Source organism: Rousettus aegyptiacus, unplaced genomic scaffold (genome assembly GCF_014176215.1).
Source record: "Rousettus aegyptiacus isolate mRouAeg1 unplaced genomic scaffold, mRouAeg1.p scaffold_m13_p_8, whole genome shotgun sequence".
NCBI lineage: Eukaryota > Metazoa > Chordata > Mammalia > Chiroptera > Pteropodidae > Rousettus > Rousettus aegyptiacus.
Window position 1 is genome coordinate 65,640,658 of NW_023416311.1, and position 22,560 is coordinate 65,663,217.

The 22,560-nt window shown below is 35.5% G+C and overlaps 1 protein-coding gene across 3 annotated transcripts; it reads left to right on the forward strand.

Annotated features, from left to right (window-relative positions):
- The first annotated feature begins 58 nt into the window (after window positions 1-58).
- On the forward strand, window positions 59-22,262 carry DHFR (dihydrofolate reductase). 3 transcript variants are annotated; one of them, XM_016123457.2, is made up of 7 exons: window positions 59-238; window positions 587-633; window positions 1,958-2,063; window positions 8,924-9,050; window positions 11,194-11,309; window positions 18,138-18,244; window positions 22,159-22,262. In XM_016123457.2, exons 1-6 carry the CDS (start codon window positions 153-155, stop codon window positions 18,214-18,216), a joined length of 561 nt encoding a protein of 186 aa, XP_015978943.2. In that variant the 5' UTR covers window positions 59-152; the 3' UTR covers window positions 18,217-18,244; window positions 22,159-22,262. The 3 variants fall into 3 exon arrangements, with proteins under 3 accessions (XP_015978943.2, XP_015978936.2, XP_015978945.1); XM_016123450.2 differs by lacking the exon at window positions 22,159-22,262 and having other exon boundaries at window positions 61-238; window positions 18,138-20,556; XM_016123459.2 differs by lacking the exons at window positions 587-633; window positions 22,159-22,262 and having other exon boundaries at window positions 129-238; window positions 18,138-20,556.
- Window positions 22,263-22,560: the final 298 nt, after the last annotated feature.

Below are 22,560 nucleotides of genomic sequence, written 5' to 3' on the forward strand. Positions count from 1 at the left end.
ACCCAGACGTGCGCCGGGGCGGGGGGCGGGCCGGGGGCGGGCTGTCGCCTGCACAAATGGGATCGCGGAGGTGGGGCGGCCACCATTTGGCGCCAATTTTAACCGCGAGTTTCGGACCGCGAGCGAACTCTGGAATTTTCACTGTCGCCGTCATGGATCGTCCGCTAAACTGCATCGTCGCTGTATCCCAGAACATGGGCATCGGCAAGAACGGAAACCTGCCCTGGCCTCCGCTCAGGTACCTGCCGGGCACGGGCAGGTTGGGTATGAGTGGACAGGGTTGGCACTAGCTGCCCTCGATCGGGGCGTAGGGACGGGGCTGCGCTGGGCCGACCCTCCGCGCGAGGATGGGGTTGGACTTGCGACCTAAGCCAACGGGAGCTGGATCTGGGCTTCCGCCACATCAGAAACCGAGAGGCCAAGTCACTGACTTGTGTCCGGCTCCTGCTGCCGCGCGAGGCATTTCTCCCGCGGCGCCCTCAGAGCAAAGTCCCAGTCCTGGAGACCCCCAGAACACCGTTTGTCTGGTGGTTAGAGCCTGAATCCACATGATCACGTTCTGAGTAACTGTTTCTCTAACTTGTAGGAATGAATTCAAGTATTTCCAAAGAATGACCACAACCTCTTCAGAAGGTAATATGGGGTTTTTAGGTGATTGAGGTTCGCGAAATGTGTTGCCTCGAGTAAGCTTACCAGTGTAGATTTTACTTAAACGAAAGTTTTCTAAGTTAACCTGGGACCTTTTGTCTTACTATTGATCTGTATGCAGTTCCCAAGGTTTATTAAACTTTTTTTTGACGATCTTTGAAATTTTGTATAGCGCGTATACAGTTGAGGTATTGAGCAGAACTGGCAGCTAGGGAGAGGCTGGCACGGCAGGGTGACCAGAGGAGGCCCTTGGAATAGCCGCTAGAAGATAAGAGCGGAGAGGATAAAAGTCCAAACAAGAGTTACATGATACTTGATTTGGAGATCGAGAAGTTAAAGGTGATGCAGGAAGGCACCAAGGATGAACTCTCCGGATTTGTTTAAGAGTCTGGGTGATACAGAGAATAAAGGAGTGGAGAATAGTGTGCAATTGTAAAAAATTTTGAGGTACCTCAAAGATATTCAGGCACTGGTACTAATTGAATTGAGACATTGGAGAGAAGAGGATAACCAAGGAAAAGAATATGGGGTAGGAGGATACCCATTTAAAACCTAAGATATGTATATTTGGTTGTAGGAGGAGAAATAGCAGAGTAAACAGGGAAAACAGGAGCATGTGCAGCATAACTTTCTAACAGGACAGATACAAGGTCCTTGGACTTGACACTTAGGTTACTGATAAAGACAAGATGGCAAGAGCTTGAAGCTAAAGAATTGACATGAAACACTCCATAGAATCCTAACTAATCTAGTAATAGGAAGCAAAATATGGGAGAATGCTTAGTCTTATTCCTTGCAGTTTGTAAATATTATTTTTTTTGTTTAAATAAAAGCAAGTTAATAATTCTTTAAGAAAACAAACACATGCACTCATTTTGTTAGAACATACCAAGAATTAGAAATCCTTTGATCCAGATATCTAGCTCTCAAATCTTTTTCTCCTAAATAATCAAACCAAAAATGGAAGCTATGTTTATAAAGTTTTTAAGGAAAGAGGCACAAATTGAAAGTATGTTAAGCTAATTAAGTGTAATATTAAGCAATTATCTTCAAAAGTATGACTTAATATAAATATGAATAATACTATTAAATAGTTAAACAGTACTTTTTAGATATCAAACATTGTTCTAAGTCTTCATTATTTAGCTAATGGTTGATTAATGGTAAATTTTGGTAAAGCTGTTTTAAATTTTAATTTTTTTAAAGCAGAGCCACTAGATGTTAATATGACAATTGTATATGCATACGAATATATGAAAATATATATGTATATTCTAAAAATATACCTATTCTTTATGCGATTTTGTAGGTAAAAGGAATTTGGTGATTATGGGCAGGAAGACCTGGTTGTCCATTCCCATGAAGAATCGACCTTTAAAGGACAGAATTAATTTAGTTCTCAGCAGAAAACTCAAGTAAGTACTGTCACATAGATTCACTACAAAAAAATAATGTACCATTTCTTATGGTAGAGGTCAGTGTATGACAAACTTAAACAGTATGAATGTAACTATTGATGAAGCTGCTTAATATCACAAAGGTGTTTACAGAAAATGAATAAGTTATTTATGCCACATGACAATAACTTCTACCTAAGTGATTGATTTTATCGCCTGGAAAAGTTAGATTAAATCTCACTATGTTAACAATCGCAAGTTTCCTTGAACCATTATTCAATTCAGTTCAGTAAGGTCAGATGTCAGTTCTATAATGTAAATAACATTTTTGAGCCTCACATAAAATCAAAATACATATGTTTTGGGGCTTGCCAAAATTAAGCGATTATCCCTTCTCTGGACCCAGCCCTAAATTCAGTAAGATGTAAATTTTAAGATAGGCAAAAACTGGTCATAATCTTGTGCTTTATCATTCCTAGTTTACCACAATACCTAAATAATATTTGTGTCCTTCACCCTATGTCTGCAGATTAAAATTTTCAAAGTATTGAAATGGTCCTAGGGAAAAGGAATTATGTCCAGCTGGCCTCTGCTCAGAATTTTTCTGTCCTTCAAGCTAACACTGGAGTTAAAAATAGTTTCTATATTTTTTTTATTGTTGCTTACATTGATCCTAACCCACTAAAATATAACTTCCTGAACCTCAGGGTTTTGTTTGTTTGTTTGTTTGTTTGTTTGTTTGTTTGTCTAGGGGTGGGGAGATTTGACCTGAATTAGACCTAAAGGGAAAATTTGGGATTGCCATAGTAATTGTTTTCTTAAGTTGTTAATGTAATCATTAAAAAAAAAAGAATGCAGTATCCTAGGGGCACTACTTGGCTTGCAGGAAGAGTAGAAGATACCTATAATATCCAACAAGGCATTGGCTTACACTGTGGGGGCTGAGGAAAGTCCAAAATCTGTAGGGCTGGCCATCAGGAAAGGGAGGCTGGAAGTCTTCAGCAGGGGCTGAAGCTGATGTCTGCAGGTGGAATTTCTTCTTCAAGGAAACCTCAGATCTCTTTTCAAGGCCTGCCAACCGACAGAATCGGGCCCACCTTAATTAAAGTTATCCAAATATCAACTTTGATCACATCCATAAAATACCTTCCCAGTAACACTTCAATTAGTGTCTGAATAACAGGACTACAGCCTAGCCAAGTGAACACATCATAGGAAAGAAAAAAACATTTACACAATTATAGGCTAAGGGAGTTCAGGCTTCTGTATTTTCTCCCAGATCGCTCCAAGAATGGCATAGGAAAAAACCTGTAAGAAAGTATGCCAGAATATTTGCATTGATTGCCTTTGGTTGATGGGGACTAAATTGATGTGCAGCTTGCCATCTGCCTCAATCTTTATACTGTTCTCTTTCTAATGGTTGCTAGGATATTCTGATTATCTCTTTACTTGGTAGAATCCAAATTCACAGACTATTGCCATTTCCAGAGACTCTTTAATAACATATTCTTGAATACTACTCAAGTTTATTTATGGCTAGCTTGAGCTAAAACAAACATAAAGAAATTTCAGTGGGAAAGAAATTCATTTGAGCCAGCAAATCTCCTCAAATGATGAATGTAATTTCTTTTTTATAACCTCTCTGTGGTGTTTGTAATTGGGTTTGGTTGTCTTTTATGTATTTATATACAACATTCGTTGGTACATTTTGCTTATTTTTTTGAGGCAGAGAAAATTTAAAGTCTTTATTATCAAGCATGCCAAGGAAATAGGAATACAAGTTAGAGAAAAAATTAGTTTATTTTTTGTCCTTGCTTGTGCTTCCCTGGTCAGTTGCTAGTCAATTCTACACATATCCTGAACACCTGCTGTGTGCCAGGCACTCCTAAGTCCTAAATAAAATAAAAGAGGAGAGATTTACATGTATAAATCACTATTGCTCATGCAAGTTTTTGGAGATACTCAATTTTCCACCACCCCTCACTCCCCCATGTAAGAAGAAACTGAATCCCCAAGATAATCCCAAATTTTGCTGCCCTATACTAGTTATTTTGGGTAACTATTTCTTTAATAAGTTAAAGGGAAAAACAGCTTTCTAGACAATCAAGTTTTGGCTTGAACTGTTATAAAAGAAATGTTAGACAGCCACTTTTGGAAAACAGATCTTTCTCAAAAGATTAAACATAGAGTGATATGAGTCATTAGTTCCTTCTTTGGTATATAGCCAAGAGAAATGAAAACAAATGACCACCCAAAAACTTGTACACAAATGTTCATAGTAGCATCATTTATAACATCCCTAAACTGGAAACATCCTACATGTTCATCAACTGATAAATGATAAACAAAATGCTATATTCATACAATGGAATATTTATTATTCCACAGTAAAAAGGAATGAAGTACTAATATATGCTACAACATGGACGAACTTTGAAAGCAACATGCAGGTTGAAAAAAAGCCAGACACAGCAGACCACATGTTCCCATTTATATGAAATGTCCTGAATAGGCATATGATGCAGGACAGGGCAAATTCCCCTGAGTTGGGGGAACTCAAGCCCTGTACTGAGAGAGAAAAAGGTTCTTGGCTGAGCATAAGAATTCAAGCACACACCAAAGTTAGAGTCAAAAGGAAAGTTTATTAGAGAAGGGGTAATGCTCTGTAGACAGCATATTCAGGGAAGTCAATATATATATAAATATATATACACATATGTATGTGTATAATTATTTAGTTCTGTGAATTACAGTTTAAAGACTGTTTACCCATGTTCCTTTGATTTTATGGGCATATACTGAGGCAGGATAAGAGTATGTAGCAAGAAAAGAAAAGGATATGTAGCATGAAAGGCCTGCTGGCAATTCCCAGCCTTTAATCCATAGGCTCCAGCATGGTTTTGGCTGAAGGGAATAAATGATTTTATTTTGTGTAGGGTACCACTTAGACTGTTTTCCTGTTTTTTCTTTATGGTGTAGAGAATGGGTTATTAGCAATCCCAGCAGAAATCCTCCTTTGTTCTGCAGGTTTCCTCATGGTCTGGCAGTAGGGCTGATCAGCATATCGCAGTCTCCGAATATGGCTTGATTTAACATTTTAGTTCTCTTGCCGCCTTTCTACATTACACAGAGGCAGAGGGGGCTGGGAGTGGGCAATAACGTCACAGGTACAAGGTTTCTTTTTTGAGTGATGGAAATATTCTGAAGCCAGATAGGGGTGACGGTGTATAACTATGAACATACTAAAAGGTTAACTGAATTGTACGCATTACAAGGATAAATTACATGGTATGCAACTTATATCTCAATCACTCTTTTAAGGTCTTTGGAAGCAAAAATTAAATTATTTTACTGCAGTGCTGTAGGTTTAACAGCATCTTTAGAAAATCCAAAATTGCCTCCATGATACAAGATGTTAATTATCTGTGATCCATAAAATTTATCTAACATGGAATGGTGTAATAATTTTTTATGATCTCATTATCATATTCTCCACTGTGATAAAACTTTCTCCACCTCTCAAAGACTGCAGTTCCCTCACCACTGCACACATTCTTGGTATAGCAAAGACTTGCCAACCTGGCTTCTGATACCTGCTCTAGAACCTATTAACTTTGTGGCTCTAGGCTTTATTAACGTTAAGCCTTGCTGAATCTCAATTTCCTTATCTACTAAATGAGATTAATAATGGCAACTTCTTATAGTGATTTTTGAGGATTAATTGAAATTTTGTGATATAAATTCCTGGCACACAGAAGGCACATAGGTATCAGGTTCTACTCTCCCAACCTTTGCTACTTTAACAAATTTACCTTACTTTATAGGTTATAGAAAATATTAATGTAATCTTCAGACAAAACAAAAATTCCCTCCTATCAAAATCAGACTTCATTTTTTTTCTGTCCTCAGGATCTTGCTCTGTTCTACCCTTTAGTATTTTAAACCTCACCACAGATTATTTTTCTTCTGCCCTCAACTTTCTTGCAGCTTTCTTATGTTAAATGGCTCTTGTAACTTTAGTATAAGCCTCACGATTATCTAATGGTGGTCTGTCACTTGTGTGTTTTGCACTTGGGTTTATCTCCTTAGAGACTTGGCTAAGGGATCATACTCCAAGGAGTATCCTCCCTCATCACTCCGCCCAGAAGATGCACCACCTCTGTGCCCATCTCGCATCCTCCACATACTTGCATTGCATGTCCTTTTCACTTTATTGCCACTGCTAGGATATTTCTGTGCCTGCCGTTACCATCTTTTTGGTCCAGACGGTGCTTTTTTTAAATCTCTATTCCCATCATCTAGCATATCCCCTAGCAAAGTTGGGGTTCAAAAATTTTCACAGAATAAATGGTCCATTGGATGATTTATAAAAAAACAAGATCATCCCACATATTTATAACCTGCCTTTTTCTCCATTTTACATATTAAAAGAGTAATTTCTATAAATATTTTTAGTGGCTGCATTGTATTCATTTATGATGGCACACACTTGAACCAATTTTAAATAAATGAAAATCACATTTCTAGAGACTGGGTATTAAATGTCTTAACTTGACCATATTTGTGAATTCTGGTTAGATAGAATTCTAGCCTAGGGCTTTTTGTGTTTCAAATGCTTTCCCAATAGTCCCCAGGGAAATTGGGCCAGAATTCCATTTGCCAGGTCATCTACTTTCACATCAGGCACTGTGGGAAAAAATAATGTGTATATGGTATCCTGCTGTAATCAGATGAGGCTGCCAAAGGCCATAAGACACTGATCTGAGGGCTCTGCCCAAAGTAGGCTACACCATCCTATCTGACACCCTGTAGCCCATGGCCACTAGTTGACAGCACAGTGTCAATGTAAGAAGTTGCAGCTCAGGCTCTAACATCAGTCTGCTGGAGTTCAAATCCCAGAATCACAGAATCACCATTTCCTGGCTGTGACCATCGGTTACTTAAACCCTCAGCTTCAATATCATCATCTATAAAAACATCCTATGTACCCACATAGGACTGCTGGTAACATGAAATAGTATGGCAACCCTCTGAAGGAATTCAGGACTCTTAAGTCTGAAAAAAGATATCAAGCATGTCCACGTGTTTCTTGACACAAAATTCGTATGCTACCACATACCCACTCTCCATTGTCAGGAAATCCATTCCCTATTGGTTTGGAATAATTATAGGAAGGAAATTTAGCAACAAAATAAGTCACAATATTGAGTGTATGCTCTGTGCTGTTTACAGTGTCTCTAGGGTTTGTGCAGTAAAGGGGCTGATGAATTCAAGCATTAGCCCAACCTTTTGTTTTTTCCTATCTACTGCTCAGGGGTCCAGTGTTTCCTGTGAAACTTATTTCTAAACTGCTAAATAGCAACATTTTGCAGAAACATTTTATCTATGCCTTTGTTGAAACTAAAATCTGAAACGATCTATTCTTTTCCTTTTCCAGACTCACTACAAAAGAGCAAAGTAGTCTTCACCTTAATCGCATTAACCATTTTCATGCCACTCATTTGTTTCAATCATTCTAGACTTTGTTTATTAACTTGACTATCTTCTCCCCCAACTCCAGGTCTTCTAGATTGAATTCTCTCCCTGAACAGCCTAGTCCAAGGTAGTCACTACAACTGCCCTAGTACCTTAGAGGACCCCTTGCCTCATTTAACCTCACCTTGGCTTCCATGTCTTTTTCCAGCCTTTAGTCAAAATGCTTTCTTTGTGGTCTCTTAACTGCTTTGAAGATGATAGAGGGAAATACGTAAAATATCTATCAAGGAGACAAGAGGGGAGGCAGCCGAAAGAATGAATGGTCCCCATCGGCTCTTGATTAATTGTTGTTATTACTACTAGTTTAAAGGCAATTTTATAATTATTGTAAAGCATCACTCTAAGATATTAACTTCGAATTATAATTTTTCTTCTTGTTACTATCAAAGCCTAATTCTGAATGTCTCTCATTTATAAAGGGAATTACAACCTTCCCTCTCTCTACCCACCCCTCCACCAAAGGAAAAAAAAAAAAAAAACTTGTGGAGGTTGAAAGAGATTGAGCTAGTTAATGTAAACTTCAAGTTAATTGACTTCCCTTTTTGTATTTTTAATTACATAAGTAATAGCATGCTCATTTTGAACATTTGATCTATTTCAATAAAGTTTGAAACATGAAATCCTCCACTCATCAAATTGTTTAAATATCATTTCAAACCATAGTTATCCAAACGTGTTATCCTTTTCCAATGTTTTATCATGAAACTTTCAAACATACAAAACTTTACGGTAAACACTTGTATAACCACCATATCGATTCTGCCTTTTACATTTTACTATATTTGTTTTATCATCCATCCGTCCATCAATTGGTCTTGTTCTTTTTATGAATTTTCAAGTAAATTGCAGACATTAGTGTGTTTTTCCCTAAATACTTCAGCATACACATCACTAACTAGAGTTCAATATTTCTTTAATTTTTTTCTTTTGAGATAAATATTACATATAATGAAATATATAAGCCTTAAGTGTACATTTGCTAAGCTGTAACATATCATATCAAAGATAATAGAACATTACTATAACCCCTAGAAAGTTTCCTTATGCCCCTTCCCAGTGACTCTTTACCCCATCCCTCCAGAGACAACTGCTGTTCTGATTTTTCTACCATAATCATGAGATACAGAACTGTTTTTGTTTTTTGATTCATTGTGGACTATACATACATAAATGTAGGTTAAAATTATTGGCGATAACCCATTCCGATGTTAACTGGTTTTTGTTGAAAGGATTCACATTTATGATGATTTTTAGTTTTATAATTATTACTTCCTAAACAGATTATTTGACTAGTATGAATTGGTTTTATAGAAATTATATGTATTTCTGTCTCTTAACCTCAGGGAACCTCCACAAGGAGCTCATTTTCTTGCCAAAAGTCTGGATGATGCCTTAAAACTTATTGAGCAACCAGAGTTAAAAAGTAAAGTGGACATGGTTTGGATAGTGGGAGGCAGTTCTGTTTATGCAGTAAGTAAAGTCATCTGTAACTACAAAGAAATGTCCTTACTCTTTCTTTCCAGTTACCTACCATCTGAACTTTTAAAAATTAAGCCATGAATAAAGGAAGCACATTATCCCTACTACTGTAAGTTAGACACAATGAAGTATTTGGTTTTTGATACTATCATGCCAACAAAAATGTAAAAGTTTTAAAGTCTTTACCATTTTATTTCCAATTCAAAATAGATATTTCCACTTTAAAAAACATTCCAAATCCTTCCCTTAGAATCATACTTGGACTGTACTGTTTTCTGCTCCCTGCATGTGCCTCGATATATTGAGTTACGTATACCCACTTCTTCAAGGATAAATGTGCCTCTTACTGAGAAAGGAATGGGGCTGTCAGTTGATGTACACCGACCAGATGTATATGAATTTATTAAGGCAGAAACTTCACCTTAACAATATAATGTGGGGACATACAAAATGTATTATGTGATTTAAGGGAAAACCATAAGTAACAGAAAATACTCCTTTTTCTTGATATCAAATGACTTTTAGCCTTCAAAAATTTTGAGGATAATAAATGGAATTTTTTTACTCTTTTAAAACACTAATGAAAGATTAACAATTATGGAGAACAAAAAATCATCCCCAACCCTTGGTAGCTATGATAACACTGAAATTATTATGTATACTGAAATTATTTGAGAAAAAAAAAAAAGGAGCATACTAAGATCCCAGATGGCATTATAAAAATTCTGTTTATTAGGTTCCTGTTTATACAGTCTTTTATTTTCTCCATTTGTAATAGGAAGGAAATGGATATTTTCCTTTTATCTTTCAGCCAAGCATGACTTTCTAAGAAAATAAGTCATTTATTTTGTTCTGTATTCATTTTGAATGATTCAGTACCATATTAACTTGAAAGTGTATTTTTTGAATAGTGTAAGTACTTAAATTCATTTATATAATTTGATGTATCTATATGTATATAAATAATAAGTAAAACCTCCGGGTTATAGTTTTGCACTATTCACCTACCTCACATCATAGCATTTAGGTTTATATTCCCAAGGGCCAAATCAGGCCTACTAGCTAATTTTTGTAAATAAAGTTTCATTGGAACATAGCCATGCCCATTGGTTTAATATTATCTATGGCTGCTTTTACCTACAAAGGTAAGAAACCATATCACCCACAAAGCCTAAAATACTTAACCATCTGACTCTTTACAGAAAACGTGTGCCATATATCATAAAGTTTGATACAGCGTTTGAAATGCTGCTGTGGTTATTTCTTTGGTTGAGGCAAGAAAATAAATGATGTAATACTATAAGCTATAATATTGCAAAATTTGTTTATGAACTTATTTGGAATTTTAAGGATAAACACTGAAGTTCTATATAATACGTATATATTTTTCTCCCCATGTTCCCCCCCTCCCCCAACATGCACCATAAGCAATTTGAAAATGAAGAGTTACTGCTTTCTTGGAGCTACAATTAGGACTCATGATTTTTGTTAGAATTTTAAGACATTTGTTCTGGAACATTTTTTTCTGTAGAAACCGTCAATAGTACTATAGGCAGTAGTCAGAAAAGTCATTAACAATATGAGGCCAAATACAATTATTAGCAACGAAAGGCAGAACAAATTGCCTATTAGCATTATAACTATCTCCTGGGTAATGAAAGTATTATTAAATTTTATGTCAATGTACTAAGTTCGCTCTTGTACTAAGTAGTCAGGGTCTCATGAAACTATACTATTCTATCCGTATGTGCATTGTAAATTTTTACATGGAGAGTAACTACATAATTAGGAGTTCTTAATTCCTAAACCACCACCAAAGAAAAAAGACAAAACTGAATGCTTAAATGGAAAAAGAGTTCATGTAAGCAAACTATAGAGGCCAGAATATATTTTAACTCACTCTCATAATTATTGATAATGACTAGGTCCACTCTCAACATAACTAAGGCATACTTTGTAGTGCCCTAAAGTAAAATAGGATATTTTAATATCATTCTTTGGAGGTAACAAGTTATATAGCATGTATTTAATACCTAGCACAAACTTGACTATGTAATTTTAAAATGTCTCAGAGTTTCTATTTCTTTTGACACAGATAAATAAGGAAATTGATACCTTTTGTTTTATTTCAAAGGAAGCCATGAACAAGCCAGGCCATATTAGACTATTTGTCACAAGGATCATGCAGGAATTTGAAAGTGACATATTTTTTCCAGAAGTTGATTTGGGGAAATATAAACTTCTCCCAAAGTAAGTAAAATGTTATGTCTGAAGCTCTTGGATTTCTAGCTTAAGAATTCTATGAAAGAGTATATGTCTTTTCAGATCGAATTTGGGGTAGTAATGTATTTTATAGACAAATAGTATAGAAATTTTTGGAAATCTGCTTTAACAGACTTGGGAATGTTCAAGTTATAATGATTTTACTGAAATCTAGAGACTAGTCATTAGTTCATTTCTATGAGATCTGTGTTTAGCATCAGATGCTGTCCTAGGTAGGCATTGGGGAAAAAGTGTTTACCAAACCATCATGTCACTACGACTCCAGGAGATTACATTCTTTTTTTTTCTTTAATTAGTTTCAAGTATATAGTACATTGGTTAGACATTTATATAGTTTATAAAGCAATCAGGAGATTACATTCTTTGTAGTAGAGAGGGAGATTGCAAACAAGATAAATATCAAAAGAGTCGCTGTGTGGAGAATTGAAGTATTATGATGAAAAATATGGTAAAGTTTGAGAAGTCCTCTGAAAAGTGATATCTCCACTGAGATCTAAATGGCAAGAAGCCAGAGAACAGGGACGAGCATTCCAGGAACCAGAAGCAGCCAGTGCAGAGACCTGAGGGCAGGAACAAGCCTGGCATGTTCCCTGAGTCTTGAAAGCCACTGTAGGCATCGTGAGCAAGGGGGAAACCCAAATGGATCCGACCAAGTGCAGATGTACAAGGTTTTGAATAGAGTGGTATTGTTCTACCTGTTTCTGGAGAATGGAGCAGAGAGGACAAGAGTAAAGCTGGAAGACCAGTTAGTTATAGTAGTGCAGGTGAAAAATGAAGGGACTTAGCAGTGGTGGAGATGGACAGAAGAGGTTACGCTAGCTTTACTATTAGTTGTGATTTTAGTGTAAAACTGCCTGATTTTGAAAACTCATAGCATTTTAGTTTAAAAGCACTTTTCAACTTTAAGATTAATTATATCAACACTTTTCAACTACCTTTTAACACATTCTTTCAAATATTCTCAGTTGAATTCAGTCATTATTCTTTGAGTGTAATTTTGTTTTTTAAATGCCTTCTAAAAGAACATTCAGAGCCAAGTCTGAATAAATGGATGGCCAAGCTTTCAAATAATAGTCTATTGTCCTATAGAATAGCAGATAGTAGTCTTGAATCAAATGAAATGTTTGACTGCTTTTCTTGGGCCCTTAAGTAACTCTGAAGAGATCTAAAAAGTATAAGAACTCCAAAAATTTTCTAAAAAGCTAAAGTTCAGGCTTTTGCTTATAATCTCCAAAGCTGAGTACTTAGAAAAGTCACAGTGATTTCATATATATTTATACAAAAAATCATTTGTGTGTGTTTGTCACGCTTTATATATTTTCTCTTGTACTGCTTAGGTTGCTGATTGTCACATGTGAATATTGATCTGTTGTCCCTCACTTCTTATCTTTCTTTTTGCTACTAACAAAAAGAATAGGTTACTGTGTGAATCAGCTCCATGTTAGATTCTTTCCCAAATCCTATTGCTCTCTATCAGACCTCTTTCCAAAGCTATGACCCTTCAGGATGGTTGATAACTTAAAACAAATACCACTCTGGCTCTCTGACTCTTAGAAATGAAAATTTTTAACATCTTTTACTGAAAGATTATTTTCACACAACATTCACCCACTTAAAGTATATAATTCAGTGGTTTTAATATATTCACACAGTTGTGCAAACATCACCACAACGTAAGTTTAGAACATCTTCATCGCTCCTCAAAAAACCCTATACCCATTAGTAATTGTTCACCATTCTCCTCCCGTTCTAGCCCTAAAACCATTAATCTTTTTTCTGTCTCTTATAGATATGCCTTTTATGGACATTTCACATAAACAGAATCATATATGTGGTCTTTCTTAGAATTGGCTTCTTTCATTTAGCATGCTGTTTTCCGGTTCGTCCATGTTGTAATATATATCAGTGCTTCACAAATTTTCTCACATTATCTGAATTGTCTTTTTACTTTCTTAATGATACCATTTACAGCACTAGGCTTTTAATTTTGATGTGCAATTTTCCATTTTTTTTTCTTTTGTCACTTGTCCTTTTGGTGTCATACCTAAGAAATCATTGCCTAATCCGAGCCCACAGAAATTTACTTCTGTTGTCTACTAAGGGTTTTATAGTTTTAACTCTTAGTTTAAGTCTAAGAGTTTTAACTCTTAAAGTCATCATAGGTAATTTATTCATGGTATAAAGAAGGAATCCAAGCTCATTCTTCTGTAAGTAGCTATCTAGTTGTTCTAGCACTATTCGTTGAAAGGACTATTTTTCCCTCCAATGAATTATCTTGACACGCTTGTCAAAAATCAGTGGACCATAAATGTGAGGGATTATTTTTGAGCTCTCGATTCATTGTTCTATATGTCTGTCTTTATGCCAGTACCACACTGTCTTGATTAATGCAGCTTTGTAATGTCTTTTGAAATCAGGAAGTACAAGTCTTCCAACTTTGTTCTTTTTCAATACTGTTTTGTCTATCGTGGATCCCTTGCATTTTCATATGAATTGTATGATCAGCTTGTCAGTTTCTGCCAAAAAGCAAGCTAGGATTTTGATAGGGATTGTATTATATCTGTAGATCATTTTGGAGACTATTATCTTAGCACTATTTGTCTTCCAGACCATAAATATGTGATGTCTTTCTGCTTATTTAGGCCTTTAATTTCCTTCAGCAGTGTTTTGTAGCTTTCAGTATATGAGTCTTGCACTTAATTATTTAATTAAGCTTATTATTTTTGATGCTATTATAAATGGAACTGTTTTCTTAATTTTATTTTCAAACCGTTCATTGGTAATACATGGAAATACAATTGATTTTTGTTTATCAATCTCATATCTTACAATTTTGCCAAACTCATTAGTTACATTAGTACATTCTGTAGGATTTTCTATATATAGAATATGTCACTTGCAAATAAAGATAGTTTTACTTTTTCCATTCTAATCTGGATGCTTTTTAATTCTTTTTCTTGCCAAATTGCTCTGGCTAGAACCACCAGTACAATGTTGATTAGAAGTGACAACAGCAAGACATCCTTGTCCTATTCCTGATGTTAAGAGAAAGCATTCAGTCTTTTACCATTGTGATGTTAGCTATGGGTTTTTTGTAACATGCCCTTTATCACAATGAAGATTTCTTTATTTTCTATTTCACTGTATTTTTATCATGAAGGAGTACTGGATTTTTGTCAAATGCTTTTCTGAGTCTATTGAGATGATCACATGGTTTTTGTCTTTAATAAAAAATACACAAATACTTAATACACTACTAATACAGTATATTACATTGCTTGATTTTTATGTCGAACTAATCTTGCATTTTTGGGATTGATCCACTTGAAAATAATGTAGGGTCCTTTTTATATGTTCCTGGATTCAGTTTGCTAATATTTTGTTCATGTTTTTTACAGTTATATTCATAAAGGGATACTGGGCTATAGTTTTCTCTTTTTTTTTTTTTTTAATGTTTTCACCTGGTTTTGGTGTCAGGATAATAATTCTGCCCTCACAGAATGAGTTGGGAAATATCTTGCTCTCCAAAGCCAAAATCCAAGGAAATTGCTCTGAAATGAACCTCTAAACAAAGCTGTGACCAAACATGAAAAGCCCTTCTTTCCACTGCAGCATTTGATGCTGGTGTTACTTTCAAGCCTATACCAACATAACAGCCTGTTTAACATGGGTGGAGAGACTCCCCTAAGGAGAGATATGGAGTAGGTCATCTTTCATGAAGTAGAGAAAAAGGAAACCTCTGAAGACAAAGCAAATACACTTTGTCCCTGAAAGTCTATAATTTGCTCAGTTCTTGAGCTGCTTTCTCTCCAAATCTCTGTACATTGGGGAACTTAGAAAACACCATGCCAGCCTATCCTCTAAGGCTCTGCCCTCATTCATCTTGCCTGGAAGAAATCTTTCTATCTCAAACTATTTCACACTTGGCTTCAACCAAACCAGCAGACCCAAATATTTTAGGCCAGCAGTTTTCTGTTTTATGAGTCCCAGATAGGCCTCTCCTTCTAGTTATTCACCTTCTATGCAGTCAAAAAGGATGAAGACCAGAAAGAAGGTTTTGAGGCAGTACTTGGCTCCAGAGCTGAGAAAAATGCCCCTTTTCAATGGACAACTTGAGTAGGTGTTAGATGGGCCGATGTTTCCTCTTCTTGCCATTACTTCCTGACTGTCCAACAGGATCCTGGCACATTTGCCCATGTTTGTACATCTTTCTCCTAAGCCTATGCTTCCCATAGAGTCTTCATTTTTAGTTGTGATTTTTTTTCTTATAGAAAATTGTTTCAAAAACTCTGTTTACCTCTTAGACTCTCCATAAAATCATCAGTGTGTTCTTGTGATTTTTTTTGTCAGTTCAGATCTTATGTTTCTTTTATTCATTGGCTTCTTAATTGCTTGACGATTCTAGAGGAACGTCACCCTCTGAGTGGTCCATAGCAAACGAGTCTTTTCCAAATCCTGTTAGACTTAAACTCAGGGTTCACATGTGGCTCTTATGTAGTTTGCTCTTCAGAAAAGTTTAAAATTATGAGGTATTTATAATCATTATGAAAACAGGCTTAATATGTGAATACTGTGGAAAGTAAAAATAATCTTAATCAGAATTAAATTTTAGTTTCACAGAGAAGATGAACAAATGCCATGGCTAGGGACCATATCTAGCCAGTAGCATAGTTATTCATGATTTTAGAAATGACTTTGATACTTCACTTTTATCATATTAACTAACAATCTAGATAGTCTTGAGAATTTTATACACACACAAATGTACATGTTGCTTTTGGTGACTCATCTGAAATATATTAAAATTATGGTTAAAAGTTGACCTAGTCTACGGCCATGCCACCCTGAACACACCTGATTCCGTCTGATCTCAGAAGCTAAGCAGGGAGGCCAACTAGGAAGACCAGGTTCTGTAGGCTTATAAAAATTAAAAAAAAAAAAAAAAGTTGGCCTAGTAAAGTCATTTCTTTAAGAAAAAAGCTATACTGCTACTAAAACAAACAGCTCAAAATGGTTAGTAAATAGAAACATAGCTTCTTCCTCTGAAATATAAATTATTCAAGAAAAAACACCTTTTTCTTTCCTTACATATTATGCTATTGTTACTTCATGTATTTTGTTTCAAAATGTCATCTAATTAGTCAACAAAAGTTTAACACCTGTCGTTACTCAGTATTATGTTGGATATTATACAAGATTTAAATTTATTCCTATATTCTCCCCACCTACAATAAGTTTAGAAAATAGGGGAACCAAACCAACTAATAAATCTAATGGGTAACATTTGGAAAGCACTTAATGTACTCACAATGCTAATTTCTTTATAAGGATGAAGACTTATGATAGCCACATGTCACATAGCAGAACCACAGCCAAACACAAGTCTGTTTAAAGCAAGTGTTCTGAATCCACTTGGGGCATAATGGCATGCAGCCCACACGGTACTGGAGAGGTGCACCAGGATTTGGGTTGGAGACTGGAGTGATCAGAACAGCTTTCAGTGGAGGACCTGGGTTTTGTTTTATTGTGGGTGGGTTTTTTCCCATTGTGGTAAGAACACATCAGATGTATTCTCAACAAAATTTTAAGTATACAATACAGTATTGTTAAATATAAGCCCAGTATTGCAGAGCAGATCTCTAGAACTTAATCATTTTGCACAACTGAAACTTTATACTCATTCTACAGCAATTCCTTGTTTCTCCCTACCCCTGTCAAGCATTCTTCTCTGTCTCTATGAGTTTGACTATTTTAAGTACCTCATACAAATAGAACCATGTAGCGTTTGTCCTTCTGTGACTGGTTTATTTCACTTAGCATAAAGTCTCTAAGTTCATCCATGTTGTTGCATATTACAGGATTTCCTTCTCTTTTTAAGGCTGAATAATATTACACTATGTATATAGCACATTTTCTTTATTCATTCATCTGTCAGTGCACATTTAGGTTGTTCCCACATCTCGGCTATTGTGACTAACTGATTCTAGTTATCAAAAAACGAGAGAGAACATGGTGAGGATATAGAGAAATTGGAATGCTGTTGGTAGGAATGTAAAATAGTGCAGCCACTATGGAAATCAGTATAGCGGCTCCTCAAAAAATTTAAAAAAGAACTGCTGTGTGACCCAGCATCCCCACTTCTGGGTGTCTGCCCAACGGAGGGCCTGGAAACTGGAATTGGAAACTGGAGGGAACACAGATCTAAGTGAGAGGGAATAGAAAAGATCGGATAAACAGTGATGTTAGTACAGGAATCGCAATAAACCACACACTGGAGAATTAGAACACTATGGTACCTACTGATTAAACAGAAATTAAGAATCTGCCACCATGCAGGGCATGTAATTTCGATTCTGCTCTAAGAGGCTAAAGGTTGTGTTTTATTTTTCTTTTGCTCACACAAGAAATTTGATATGAAGTATAAGACCTGTAAAATTTTCTCAAGAAATTTCATATTAGCTGAATGAATAATAGAGTAGAAAGATAAGAGAAACTGCTAATAGCAGTTAGTTTTTGGGAGAAGAATTAGGAATCAGAAAGAAGGAGGAGAAATTACACTTGTTGTTTTCTAACTTTCTGTACAGTTTGAAATTTTCTCTTTTCATTTGTATGTAAGGGTATTTGCATAAACTCATCCAACTTAATATGGCTTACCATTGTGAAGGAAAAAAAAGGAAGGGAAACCAACCTTTCATTTACTTTGTGCATTGTCGATGCCTTTTAACTGAGAATCAGGGATGCTACCTTTTTTATTGGCAAATTATTTAATTACATATGTCTATATTTCTTTTACAGATACCCAGGTGTTCTTTCCGATGTCCAGGAAGAGAAAGGCATTAAGTACAAATTTGAAGTATATGAAAAGAATGATTAATGTGAAGGTGTTTTCTGACTTGTTACAGGTTGTTCCCCATTCCCTCCAAACAATCATATATTTTAACATTAGAGAAAGAGACCTCTGATTACTTTAGATCTATGGATAACTATTTCTGAGCAATGTGTTTCTATTAATTAATCAATCTTAACTGGATTTAGTTAAGATCAATCTTACCTGTGCTATATCGGATACCAATTGTGAAACATTTCATGCTGTAACTGTCTGAATTTTCACCAAGGGCCAAGATTAGGTCCCTAGCGCCCGCTAGGGTAGCATATCTACCAAGATACCACAGTGGGAGAGTCCTCTGAGAGCATGAGTTGAAACCAGGGCCTATAGAGATAGGAGCTAGACAGATATGTCCAGATGTCAGAAATGGAATTACAAACAGAAGAGTTAGAACTCAGAGATTAAAATTAGATCAAAATAGGGACAATGAATTACTCTCTGCACATCGTACTTCTGGGAAAAGTTCTGGTCACTCAGGGAATCAGTAAATTGAGAATCAGTATATTCCATAGGGGATAATAAAGAGGCAGGTAGGAGACTACCTTTCTGATGATTAAAAGAGAAGGTCTGAGACCTTTAAATATTCTGTTTTTGATCCTGGCTGAGATTCCATGGGATATTAAAATGACAGAACAAGAATAGGCTGCTCATTACCAAAAAAAAAAAAAAAAGGTAATCTAATAACAGGCATATGGCTAAAATTAAAAATTCAAAGAGAATGGATATTGCTAGAAACTATAATTAGTAAGTTAGAAAACCCACATAATTAAAAAATGAAGATTAAAACATGTTTTACCTGTCATGTTAGCAACTATTTGGATTTTTAGGTATCCAAAGCAATAGCATTTTCTGGCCTATAAATTGGTACAACCTTTTTAGAGTATAAGTTAGCAATATCAGTCGGAATTCAAAATATGCTGGGTTTGGACCCAGGACTTCCGTTTCTAGAAATTAATGCTGACCAGAGATCCTAAGAATATTTGTTGCACCATTTTTTTTTTAAACTTGGAAATAGCCCAACTGTTAATCAAGAAATAATTAACCAATATGTCTATAAAATTTAATATTCTACAGCACTTTAAAAGAATGAAGTACTGACCCCCCCCCCCAAAATGCAAAAGATTGCTAAGTGAAAGAAGCAAAAATTGTGTATAGTTTTCAAATTTTTTAATATGTAGGAAAAAGTATGCTATTAACGGTTGACAGTATAAGAATTGAGTGTGTTATTTTATGCATTAGGCATGTCTATTGTGATTAGATTTTTTGAAGTGTGCTTATTTTCATGAAAAATTACTTAAGATAATAAATTGGCCTTTGTGTTCAGCAATAAAATTAGGATGCAGAACAGCAGAAGTAGAAAAGGAAGTTTCTAAAATCTTTCATAGAAGGGGGAAAAAAACCAGGTCACACAGAAGACTAGAAATCAATACTTCATAGACTTAAAAACCACAAGAAAACAATGAATCTCTCTGTAAGGAACATAACCAGAAAACTGTTAGTATCCAGCATGTCTAGAACTCAGATATTAATAAGAAAAAGCCATTTAGAGAAGAAGAAATTCAAATGCCATAAGTACATGCAAAGACATTTCCACTAGTAACTAGAGAAATACAAATTAAAACTGCAGTAAGATTCCATTCCACGTGCATCAAATGTGGCATTCTTGCCAATACTTGACACTGTCAGCCTCTTAAAATGTTGACAGTATTTATTAAGGATGAAGATACACATAGGTTTGGCCCAACGGTTCCACTCAGATAAATACCAAGAGAAAGCCTACATAATATATCAAGATATTTGTAAAAGTATGTTGCAGCTTTGTTTGTAATAGTGAAATACTATAAATAACCTGCAAGTCCAATGACAGGAAAATGAATACATTACTGTCTTAGAGTAGGTTTCCCTCCAAAGCAGATCCCACTACTAGAATTTAAATGAAAGCAGTTTCTTTGGTAGATGACACCAGAAAGCACCACCTGGTGTGTGGAAAAGTGAAACTGGGAAGATAAAGCTAGTTCAAGGTCAGTGAGCATGTTCTTATTGGGTAATAAGCTCAATACCATTGAGATGCCTAGGAGATGGAGGGGAAGAAAACGTATTTATTTCCTACTCATTAGTTGGGGTCTATTCCCAAGATTATCATTTTCCTGCCCTGTGTATGAGCTGAGCATACTTCAGCTGCTAGATATGGCCCTGGGTGTTGGCATTAAGAAGATGCTGGCAGGCGCAGAAACAGTGAATACTAAATACCTAAAGCAATTCCATATGTTTATGATTGTTTGCATAAGATCTTCATACTTCTTATGTAATAAAAAGGATAAAGCCACACATGGTTTGTTTGAAATATTTTACAATTTCAAAAACACAGAAGCAGCAAGACTAATTAGAAGTTCAAGTGAGGGATGATGGTAGCTTAGACCAGAGGATTGGGCACAGTGAAAAAATTATGATTTGGGTTATATTTTAAAAGTTGAAAGTAGTGGGATTTTCTTATGGACTTTGATTTTGGTTTTGGGACCTACCCAATTTGAAATGCTAGAAAGGAGAAAAGGAATAAAAAACTGAACAATAGAATAGTGCCTTAAAATTCTGGGGTTATTTTCAACTGATAAATTTACTCAGCCAAATAACCAATCAAGGACAACTAAAGTTAGGGAGAGACAGCAGAGAACTGTTGTTTTCACTAAGACTTGGAACCATTTAATTTTATGTAACCATTTTCGTGTATAACGATTCTTAAGTTGCACTATTTTTTAAGTGCTAGCCTCCTGTTATTCTTTGAACACCTCGCATAAAATTTCAAAGACTCTTATGCCAATTTATCTCCATAGTCAGCTTAAAAATGTAGGAGGGAAACAAAATTAGCCAACAGTCACACAAAATACCAAACACCAATTGTTGGGAAACCATCAGCCTTTCTTTTATGGTTCCTGACTTGTTCACCTTTCAAGACAGAAAATCAACCTCACTTTTTTCAGATTGATTTATGAGACATCACTATAAGATGATGATAATTTGAGGCAAAAATGTAAACTAAAATACAAACACATGTTCCAAATACTCAGGTTAGCACATTTACTGTTTCTGTGAGATTGAAATTCTGTAACATCCATGGCCTAACGGACATGTTTCTTAAAATGTCACCTGTATAAGGAATGGGTCGTAGAGTCTCCATTTTAAACGGGCACCCCAGATAATTCTGAAGCCTATTCAATGTTGTAAGTCATTGTTTGGATGATTTAGAGTGCTTATTTTCTATCTCTAGGATATCTAAATGAAGCAAAATAAAAAAGCAAATTATAAGAAGTCAACATGTGTAAGATTGTAGAAAGAAATTATAAAGATTAGGTTTACCTGTTGCTAGGATATCTAAATGGAGCAAAACAAAAAAGCAAATTATAAAGTTAATATGTATGAGGTTAGAGAAAGTGAAATTATAAAGATTAGATCTATGTGTTGCTGATCTATTTTAAGAATTTAAAGACTTTCATTCAAATGTGTGGTGCATATGGAAGTAACAGCTCAAAGAACTACACAGTAAGCAAAGTGTATAGGTGTCCCTTAAGATTATTTTTTAATAGTTAAAACTAAAAACTACAGCAAGTGACCTACCTAACTAGGCAACATGACCGAGGGAACAGTCATTCGGCTGGCCAGCTGCTGAAAGCGTTCAGAAAAATAATCACCTTTGGAGGATTGAACTTAGAGTGATCAAAGATGTTCCAGCTGGGAGAGGAAAAAAAAAAAAATACGTAAATGAGTACCGTGAATAAGAGACTCTAAATGAAAAGATAATGCTCATTAAGGGGATGGAAACTCTGGCCCTAAAAATCAACATGAAGTTATGCTTTTCCTATGACAAAGGTGAAACTGCATTTGTGACCGTTTCTAATTATCTAATTATCTGCTTCTCCCTTTTCTGTCTCCCAGGAGACCTCATGAGGACCAGAAAGTGTTTCTGTCATTCTGTTGACATTTGTTAAACCTCTTGTTCTTGGAATAAAAAGAAAAAATCATGTTGTATGGTATTGCAAGTAACTTTGCAGTCAATTATCAAAGTAAATGTGCAACATATATAGGAAGACAAATTTTAGATGGTCACTACTTCTCTACCCCAGGGCTATAGGACACACTTAAGCCACACCCTGAAGGAGTAAAGGGTTTGTCATCAGGGAGATGTGATGACGCTGGAACTCAAGATTAGGAATAACTATGACGAACACCTGAAACTAGTAAATTGACTATATTTTAATAAAAATCTTTAAAAAACGAGAGGTATTTTTCTGGTACATCTACTAGCCAAAGTCATTTAGGAAAGGGACCCTGAACAAA